Source organism: Geospiza fortis, unplaced genomic scaffold, assembly GCF_000277835.1.
Source record: "Geospiza fortis unplaced genomic scaffold, GeoFor_1.0 scaffold55, whole genome shotgun sequence".
NCBI classification, from domain to species: domain Eukaryota; kingdom Metazoa; phylum Chordata; class Aves; order Passeriformes; family Thraupidae; genus Geospiza; species Geospiza fortis.
In genome coordinates, this window is record NW_005054308.1 from 11,491,203 (window position 1) to 11,501,207 (window position 10,005).

At 48.4% G+C, this 10,005-nt stretch overlaps 1 protein-coding gene across 1 annotated transcript in view; it reads right to left on the reverse strand.

Annotated features, from left to right (window-relative positions):
- Positions 1-792: 792 nt before the first annotated feature.
- Positions 793-10,005, reverse strand: part of ZCCHC10 (zinc finger CCHC-type containing 10) — a 14,271-nt gene continuing 5,058 nt past the window's right edge. The window contains exons 2-4 of the mRNA XM_014312188.2: positions 8,264-8,425; positions 5,414-5,455; positions 793-2,536 (exon numbers count right to left, since the gene is read on the reverse strand). Coding sequence (XP_014167663.1) covers positions 2,260-2,536; positions 5,414-5,455; positions 8,264-8,425 — 481 coding nt within the window. The 3' untranslated portion in view covers positions 793-2,259. The remainder of the gene's footprint in view (positions 2,537-5,413; positions 5,456-8,263; positions 8,426-10,005) is intronic.

Consider the following 10,005-nt stretch of genomic DNA (forward strand, 5'->3'; position numbering starts at 1 on the left):
TGGTGAACAAAGGCTCAGGCAGGAGCCATGGTCCCAGGGGCTGCTAAAGGCCCAGCTCACCCAAACAGAATTTCACAAGGCAAATCCCTTCGCTGGAGAAGCTCCTGTCTATTAAGGACCCCTCCCTAAAAAAATAAACCGGTGCAGTACCCCACAGGGACTGTGCAGTGCACTTCCACCCCAGGCTGTTTCTGGCTGGGTTAACACAGCCCTGCACTCAGAAGTGGGGCTGCCTCCCCCTGCTCCTGCTCCCCTCTGTTTCTCCTTGAGAGGTGAGGGCTTTTCCCGAGGCTGCATCAGCTGCTTCTCCACGATGAGCAGTGGCAGCTTCGCTCGGAGGGGAGGGATTGAACAGGGCAGTCCCTGGAAGCACTCCTGGCTCACAGGGCTCTTGTAAAACTCATCTGCCAGCAGAGCAGAAGTGAGGCACAGGCAGATGTAGGAGGGCAAGGCACTGGCCAGGCTGGGGGTTACTCTGTAAAATAACTACACCTAGAGACAAAGTAACCAGAAAAGGCAAAAAGGAAAAAAACCCCAACTAATATAAACATTGTATTTGAAACTAAACTTTTTTTTTTTTTAATCTTGATACAGAAGGACTTCTGGCTGGAGAGCTTCCTGGGGTGCAATCCTGCCCCTCTGTGAGGGAATGCCAGGGCAACTCCAGCTGAAACCTGCACAAAAACACCACAAATATTTTAGATATTTGCAGTAAGCCTCAACTTAGCAACTAGTGTTTAATAATTGATTCACTTTCCCATTAAATGGCACACTCACTCCACAAGACTTGAACACCTTTCTGGTAGTTTTATTTACAGCCTGCAGCGTGTTCTGTAAAACAAAGGAGTGTCACAGACAGACACACAACATGGGGATTTTAAAACATTTAAATAAGTACAGTTTATTCCAAAGTCTACACACTACTCTTTCCATAAAAATATAAAAAATAGTTTAGTTACTGTATTTAATCTAAACCAAGATACTTGAGAATGCTTCCACAAGTGATGCCCCCTCCCCAAAAGGGCACTCCAACAACAAGAAATTCAGGAGACTGCATCACCAAATAAAATACTACCAGCAACTGCTTCAATCCACCAGAAAACCAAACAATTCCCACTCTGCATCCAGCAATCCCTGTTCTGCAGCATGTTTGGATCTGCTTTTGTTGGGTTTGTGGGGTTTGCACTCACTTGCTTCTCCAGAGCCAGTCCCACATTCAAAGCATGACTGGATTCCTGCAGAGTGCCAGCACAGCTTGGCAATCCTGTATTTCACACATTCCTGGGAAACACATCCAGAGGGGAGCACTTCCCTTTGAGACCTTTACTTCCCTTCTTTACTGAGCATCCAGTGAGAACAGTGCCCAGTTCTGTCTGTCACGATTTCTCTGGTTTTGCTGCCCCTATTACAGATGGGAATATTCTGATGGAGTTCTGCAGGACACCCGCTCTAGCCCTTGTCTCTGGGGTACACTGAATTTACAAAAAAAAGGCACAAAGATGAAACTCCTAAAGCAGCAGCAGCCCTGATTCACTGAGCTGCTGCTCTCCAACACCAACCCTGTGTCTTACAAACACCTCCAACACAGCAGCCAGGGACACAGGGCAGGGCCCAGAGCCTGTGGGCAGGACAAGCACAACACTGAGCAGGGACAAATCAACACAGCTCAGCTGGGTGCTGCAGTTAAGACTGGACCTGGAAGCATCAGGAAAAGCCACTGGAACACAAGCTCAGCAGCACAGAGCCCTCTGTCACCAGAGAGATGGGAGGCTCTGTGTGGGACACGTTGTGCATTCAGGTTCAACAATGCCACAGCTCCACAGCAGCACTGAAAAACTTCTGCTTTTAACAGTTTAGAGGATTTTTCTCAATGGAAGTGAAGCTGTCATTAACAGAGGAACAGCACATGATGCACAGCATAATCTGCAACAAAAAAAAAAAAAAGCTTTTGCTTTCCAGCATGTAAACATCCAGGTTCAGCTGCTACTGGACTTTAGCTCTTATAAACAAATCTGATGATAGATTTTTTTTTTTGGGAGCTAAAAAAGTAAAATCTTCCATAAAAGGATAAACCACAAAAATACTCTCTCAGTAAGTCTCACGTGCCATTTAATACCTTCCATGTCCTATGAACAACTAGGCAGAACACTTAGAAATGGGAGCAGTAGAAATGTTGACCATTGAGTGTCTGGCAGCCATGTGCTCCAGCCCCTGGGAGGGCAGTGTCACTCACTCCACACCAGTCCTGCTCCTCCCCAGCTATTTCTTCTTCTTCTTCTTTGGGGGCTCATCCTCAGAGCTGCTGTCTGTGCTGCTGCTGCTGCTGCTGCTGCTGGAGGAGCTGGAATCTGACTCGAAGTCAGAGGAGGAGGAAGAGCTGCTGGAGGAGGGGGAGGAGGAGGAGGAGTTGCTGTCCTCACTGTCACTGTCTGAGGAGGAGGAGGATGAGGAGGAAGAGGAGTCCTCGCTGTCGGAGGAGGAGTCACTGGCTGAGCTGTCGCTGCTGCTGCTGCTGGAACTGGTCACACTCTTGGACCTGAGGGAGAACAAAGAGCTGACCAGAGCCCTGCCAGAGCCCATCACACACAGAGCGCTCCCTCTGCTCTGTTGCAATAATCCAAAGATCAATTACTTGCCTTGAAAATTTCCACACCTCACCATCGAAATTTCCAGGCCTCACCACCTCAGATGAATGAAATTTCCACCTCAGATGAATCCCTGTGCCCTCCCCTCCCTTCTCCACTCCTGGACAAGTGGATTTGGGTCATTTGAGCAATGGCAGGTGGCCCCAGGACATGACATAACCCAGCAGGACAGCAGAGAGGGGCAAGGAGGGAAAGCTGGCCAGGATCTCATTCCTAGCCTTGAGCAGGGGCTTTGCTGGCCTGACTGCCCTGAACTGGCCAAGCCCTGGGGAAAATGAGCCAGGCTCAGTCCCTGCCTCACCACTGCAACAGGGAAATTCTGCCACTGCAAGAGCCAGGGGAGGTTTCAGCAGAGATTTCACCAAGGTCACAGCTGTTCCCAGCAAAAACTTCTTAGATTACTCCTGGCAAAAGAACCCAAAGTACCTGCCACTACAGGATGCTTGTGTTTTCCAGGTGGAGGAGAAGGGTGGAAACAATCCAAGGTTAAGACAGAATAATGAACACAGCAGAGGATTTCTGCATGCTCTGCACTTTTCTTTTCATGTTCAGCCCTTGCTGGGGCCATTGTTCTCAAGACCAATGTCTCTGATTTAGGGGGGTGATAGGAATTCCAAGAAAGTACAATTCAATTTTCCCAGAGATCTTATCCTGAAGACACTGATTCACCTCCCTTCCCACCAAAGTCAATCAAAGAGCATCCAAAAATGTAAATTATGACAATGCAGAATCTTGTTCCCATTAGAAAATTAATGCAGTATTTTTTATCAGAGGGTTTGGTTCAGTGTAACAGCTCAGGAAGTGCCTGTGTTAAGGTTACTGAAGAGTGTGAGGGGTTTTCATCATATCAGCCCTGTCAGCTGACAAACGTGGGTGTGGATTAAGCCACAAAGCACTGAAGTTTTTGTAATACATCTGTAATCTGCTGTCTCTGTGTGCAGACACAACGACTGTTCATTACTGATAAATCCATGAGGGCTGCTTAAATACTGACTTCTCTGGGGGAAAAAAAACCAGCACAACACCTCTGGGAAAGCACAGAACTTTTAAAGTAGGCACCATTCATCCTCCTCAGGACAAGTTTCCAAGAGTTCACCTCTGGTTCTGTGAGCGCCAAGTGCTGTTGGAGCCAGGCTGGCACCCCCAGGCTGGCCCTGCTCTGCTCTGACACCCCAGGGCTTTCCAGTGCCACTGACACCCAAAAGCCACAATTGTGGGCACAGCCACAGCTGGGCCTGAGGAGAGCAGGGAATGAGCAGGGAATTCAGGCATTCTGGGTGGGACACTGAGGCCAAGGAGCACCTGGAAGGTGGCTCTGTCACCTGAGGTCACAGGGCTCTGCAGCAGCTGCTCTGCCTCAGCCTGTTTTTCTGGTTCGGCCTGAGCTCCCTTATTAGTGTTTATATCAAAACAAACATACTGTGTGGAAAAGGTTTCTGCTCCTCCTGCCAGAACCCAAACTTTTACAGACTTATTTTAAATGTGGAACTTATAAATAAGCTGGATTCTCCGCATTTAACTCTTCCCATGTTATAATAAAAATCTAAATAGCAAACTGACTGGAAAGGAATTTCTATTGACAGATTATTCTGGGCTTGCATAGAAGCAGGAGAATAATTCAAATTTACAAGAGTTTTAAAATTTCAAGGAAAAAGTGCCCAAACCACCCCCTTCCCCATGAACCCTTTTGCTCTGTCCATTTTTGCACTGGTTTGGAGCTCAAATACTCTGTAAATAATTATACCAGCAAAGGCTGCAGTGTCTGAGGAACTGAGGCAGGAAGAGGCCTGAGCTGCCCAGCTCAAAACCAGTAAATTCATGATCTCACCAGTCCTGAGTAACTCCAGCAATAAATTGGCACTTCTGGGAAAGCAGCCCTTGCTAGAACCCACTGAGACAGCCCATTCCAATAAACCACATTCCACAGGACAGACTGGAATAAAGAACACTTTAAAGATCTGCTCTGCCTTATTTACTGCCTGCCACACACAGCAAAGGCCTGGCCTTCAAACACCTCCTGAAAACTGGGTAAGATCAGACTGGGACACAGGAGTGACACAGGAGCATCACTGAAGAGATGCTGGGCTGCTACTGCAAGGCATTCCCTGGTGTGAAACTCCCAGCACCCTTCCAGCAGTGCTACAGCCACAGCTCTGCCTGCTCCTCCTCTCCATTTGCTAAGAAAGCAAATTCCCCAGTAAACATCAATGCAAGGTAAAGTAGAAACAATGTCAAAAGAGTTCCTGGCTCCAACCAGGATGTGGAGAGGGCCAGGCTCATTTCCTGGATTTTGCTTTAGTTTGGGATCCAGGGGGTTTTGTTTGGTTTTGGGGTTGGGCTTTTTAAGATGTTTTATTTCATCCTCTAGACAAAGCTTGAGAGAGAGAGAGGACTGGCAGGAGAACGGAATGAAAAGAGCAGAAGCAATGAGAGACCGGAATTCCTGAGCCAGTCTTGTTTCAGAGACTCCTGATGGACTCTGAGGCAGAAATAGGAAGACTTTTACTCCTACAGCAAGATCATGCAGGGGGAGGAAAACCAGCAGGGAGAAAAACAGAGAATAAAATGTTGAGAGATTTTGGACAGGGAGGAGTAGAAATTCTCCAGATGCCTGTCACACAAAAGCTGTAACAGCCTTAAAGCAGAACAACCAAAACTTATTTACAAAGCTACTTTTGCCACCCTCCTCCCAAAGTGCTGCTGGAGCAGCCAGGGCAGGGCCCTGTCCCCACCAGTGCAGGCACCAGTCCCCACCAACCCCCACATACCTTTTTTTCTTGGTCTTCTTTTCTGCAGCACTTTCTCCAGCACTAATTAAGGGGGGGGAAATAATAGCTTTGATTAATGGAATAGGAAAATTAAATAAATAGCAGCACTCTGAGGCTGAGTTTAATATTCAAAGGGCACTGGGCAGCTCAGTCCTGTCCAAAACAGAGCAAAATCCATCTATGAGCCAGGGGAGGAAACCCCAGCAATTTACCCCTGATTTTCTGTGCTATTTATGCTCTGCTCTCCCTTTTGTATCATTTTGTAAGGACAGCAGCAGCTGGGATGTGAAAGGCACAGGAGGAAAGGATACAAAGAAGTTGTGTGTAACTATATGTAGCAATAAGTGAATTGATTGAAATCAAGGGTAAAAGCTTCACTTAGCCTTTCACATTTCTTTCAAATGCAAAAAGAAACAGAAAAGTGCATTTATATTGATGCTTTCCAGCTGTGTCTGTCAGATTCCCAAGTGTTCATCCCCTCATAGTTTTAGTGGTGCCAAAGAAGAAAGTTCTTTGTGTGCCACCAGAAAAATGAGATTTCTCCAACTTTTTATTTTCACACACAAGGTATGAAAACATTCTCAGCACACAAGAGTTCTCCAGACTCCCCACACTCTCCTGGGCAAGGGGAAGATTCTCTGATATTCAGATTCCAACCCCTCCCATCCATATTTACATTCCTAAGGCCTCAGACCCTCTGCAGGTAACCAGGGGGGTCCCAGGTAGGAGTGACTGTGAGGACAGAATTGAAGCCCACAGCACCTTTGAGGAGACAGGACCTAGCTCAGGTAGTGCCCTCCTCTCGTGTGTGAGGTGAGGGTTACTCAAGAGTTTCTCCAGGAGCTTCTACTGTGCTCAAGCCAGACCTGCTCTGACACTCCCTCCATAAACTGAGCCCGAAACCCAGCTCAGGGCTGAGCCCCAAGAGTCCCAGGAACGAGCATTCCCTCAGCTCCCTGCCCTGCTCTAGGCTGGCAGGCACTGGGGGGTCACTGACACCTCCGAGGGGCCAACACCAGACAAGCACAGGGAGCCTGGAACAACTGGGAAAGGAGTTCATGCTGGAAAAGCCTGGATGAGGCTGTCAGAGGTAAATATTGACCTTTTCAGGCTGGGTTTGCCTTCTGGTTAATGATTCCTGCGTGGCTCTTTAACGGTGGTGACACAGGCTGGCCAAAGCAGACCTGTGGGGGACCCAACTTCTCCAAAGGCAAGGAGAACCTCACTGAGTGCCACAAAAAGCATGAGTGTGACCCAGAAGTTGTTTCTCCACGAAGAAAAAGCTTCATCCTTGGAAGTGCAGCCCTGGCAGCTGAGGCACAGGATCCTCTGGCACAGCTGAGGAGCTCATGATGACACCAGCCCTGGGAATGCTGGGCCAGGTTTAACTGCAGATTAAGCACTGCTCCCACCTGGGGATAGCTCAGGTTTCCTTTCTCAAGAGGATTTTTCCCAGCACCTGCCCCTCACTGGAAGAGCCCCAAACCTCCTTTTAGGCCAGACTGGCCAGTCCTGTAACTCTCACACAAGGTGATTCCACACTCAGGTTCAAGCCCAAGGACAGGACAAGGAACTGCACCCTCAATTCACCATCCTGCAGTGGTAACCTGCAGAATCCACCAGAACAGGGGCAGAAAAGCAACAAGGAAATAATCTGAGCTTTAAACTCAAACTTAGCCTAAAGATCTTGAGCCTCTGAAGAGACTCTGCCTCCAAATGGAGCCAAGAGTCAGAGTCCAAGCACTGCTGATCTATCTCCAACACTGGTGACTCTAATTACTCCACAATTACTCACTGGATGAGAATTAATTTCAAAATCAATCACTTTACATCACTCTCCTGCCAAGCTAATGAGTCTCCAGTGCAGGCAGGGATGGAGCCCTGTGCCTCAGAAGTGCTGCTGGGCTGGAGCAGCTGAGGAGCCCAGGGAGCCCTGCCTGCCTGAGCTGCCACCCTGCCTGTGCCAGCAGCAGGGACAAAGCTGGGAATGGGGCAGTGCCTGAGGACACCTGGCCAAAGCCTCAGCAATTCCTGGGGCAAGGAGTGCCACTGGGAGTGACCCTGTCTGTCCCTCTGCAGCTCCCAAAGCCAAACTGCAGTGGCAGAAAGGACCCTGACACATGGAATTCCATGGACAACTGAGGTGCTGCATCACTTCAGCTTGTTAAAACAATTATTAACCTGGGGAGAAACACTGAAATGTATTCCCAGGCCAAAGGGGAAAGGAAATCAGGTGCCACAGGCAGAGCTCTGTTTAGGTTTCTCTGCTCCTTCCACTTTTGGGCTGTCACCAGAGGAAATAATTGTGCAATTCAGTGAGCTGTTTTCACTTCAGGCTTGGTTAAAGCTGATAACCCAACTCTCCCTCACCTTCCTGAGCCCTGCAGCTCCCAGGGAGCAGAAGGAGCAGCTGGGCCACGTTTAACTGCAGCTCTGAGCAGCAGATCCAGACACAGGGCGAGAATTGCTGCTTTGCTAGAAATAAACCGACAGCTTTCACTGCCTGGACAGCACAGAAACATGAAATCAAACAAGCAAGGAATTCAGGAAACTGCTGCATTACCAAAAAGTCTCCAATTGATTTAACTTTGGCTCAGTGCATGGCTTTTGTTTCAGACAGGCCAAAACAGTTTTAAATTTTTAAATGTATTTCAGATGAGCAGGTGTTGATGAAATGAAAATGTTGATTTCAATTCTCTGAGTGTACATAATTCACCTAACACACAAATCAGCTCCAACATTAAATCAAGCACACATTCCACAGTCTGGAGGAAAAGATCACAGAAAATGCTCTGGGACAACATCTTTTATTTCAATCACAAACCAGACATTTCATCCTGCCAGTCTTACCTCTGCTGCAGCAGGAGTTGCTTTTCTTTCTCCTTAAGGATTTTGGCCAGCTGAGCTGTCCTTGAAGGCCTGTGCAGGTATTTTCTCTTCCCTTTACATTCATATGTCCAGTGGCCAAACTCTAAACACTTCTGACACCTCACATGCTGCTTGTTGGCCTCCCTAGAAAAATGCAGAATTGCTTAAGTAACTCATTCCAGGTCTGCTCTACCCAGTGAAAAAAACATTTAGTTTTTTATCATGCAGCTTTAATCGAGCTATGGTTAAACCAGATGTTCACAGGTGCTTCAGGTTTTCTTTTGAATCAGGACATGGGCAGTAGCACCAAGCAGACACAGAATTCAGGCAGACAGAACTTCATTAATTAAAACACTTGCACATGGGAACAATCACACTGCTCACTTTGCTGCTATCCAACAGCTGCAGAGAAATCACTGAAATTCTGGTTTAGAACAAAGAGCAGCAGCTTCACTTCCAGTTCCTCAAATGTAACACCCAAGTTCCAAACTGCCCAACTCTCACCCAGAGCCCAGGAAATCCAAATAAGCTCCACCAGGAGCTGGTAAAGCCTGGCACAAAGTTTATCTTTGGGACAATCAGATTCCTGCTCATTCCTGCTCCCTGCCTGCCTGTCCCCAAACGCCTGCAGCAGCAGCAGGGACATTTCACACTCCATTCCAGGTCTCACCCTGCTAAAATCCCATGGGCATGTTCAGGGAGAGATCAGGGAAGGGAAAACCCTCCTGTTTCCATGCTGGAGCTCTTAAGCTGCTCTTCTGAAGCTCTGCAAAGCCGTTTTGCCTCCTGTCCCAGCTGCTCTCCTCCTTTACAAAGAAGGGAACTCACCCAGCCCAGGAGCTGCCCAAGGTCACAGCCAAAATTAGTCCTGAGCTCAGGGCTGTGCCACTGCAGCTCCCTGCCCCTGCTGTCCCTTCCTGCCACCTTCAGCTTTTGTTCCAAGCACCAAAACATGAACTTTTCCAGGCCAGCCCATCTAAACTCTCTGAAATTGCACCCTGGCTGATTTAGGAAACTCCCAGCCTCATGTGTGAGGATGAAGCAAGAGACCAGCAGGGAGCATTCTCCTCTTCCAGCCAGGCTGGGAATTGCTTCTCCCTCAGCTTCAGCCACCACTCTCTGTGCCAGCTCCTGCAGGGAACCTTGTGCTGAACATTCATCCCTTTCTCAATGCAGAGCACTTGGCTTCATCCTCAGGCCTTAGAAACACTCAGCTAAAGCAGCACAAAAATCTGATTAAACTCTCACCCACAGAGCACAACGACCCTGGCCTTGGGCAGGAGCCAGAAGAGCTGGGAATGAGCAGAAAAGGCTTTGCCTTTGCCTCCTGGCCACAGCAGCTACAAACAGCAGAGTGATGGCTCCCCCTCCTCCTCCTCACTCAAACCCAAACCCGTGTTTGTCAAACAAAAAAGCTGAAAAACCAACGCCAGCACCCCACGAGAGTGGGACACACATGTGCTGCACAAAAAAGCAAAAGTGTGGTTTCCTCGTTCCAGGGCTCTGCAATCAGATCCCCTCGGTGCTGAGGGAATTCCCGATTGCAACATCCCCATCCGAGCGAGAGTCGCTCGCTTGGCTTTTCTCTGCCTTTCTGACAGCTCCGCAAACTCCCCACAACAACGTGAACCTGAAGGTTCCTGTTTCACGTTTGAACTGCTGCGTCTGCGATGAATAGCAGGGAATGGCCCCAGGAGCTCCTCCCGAGCCTCTGGAGCTCCTCC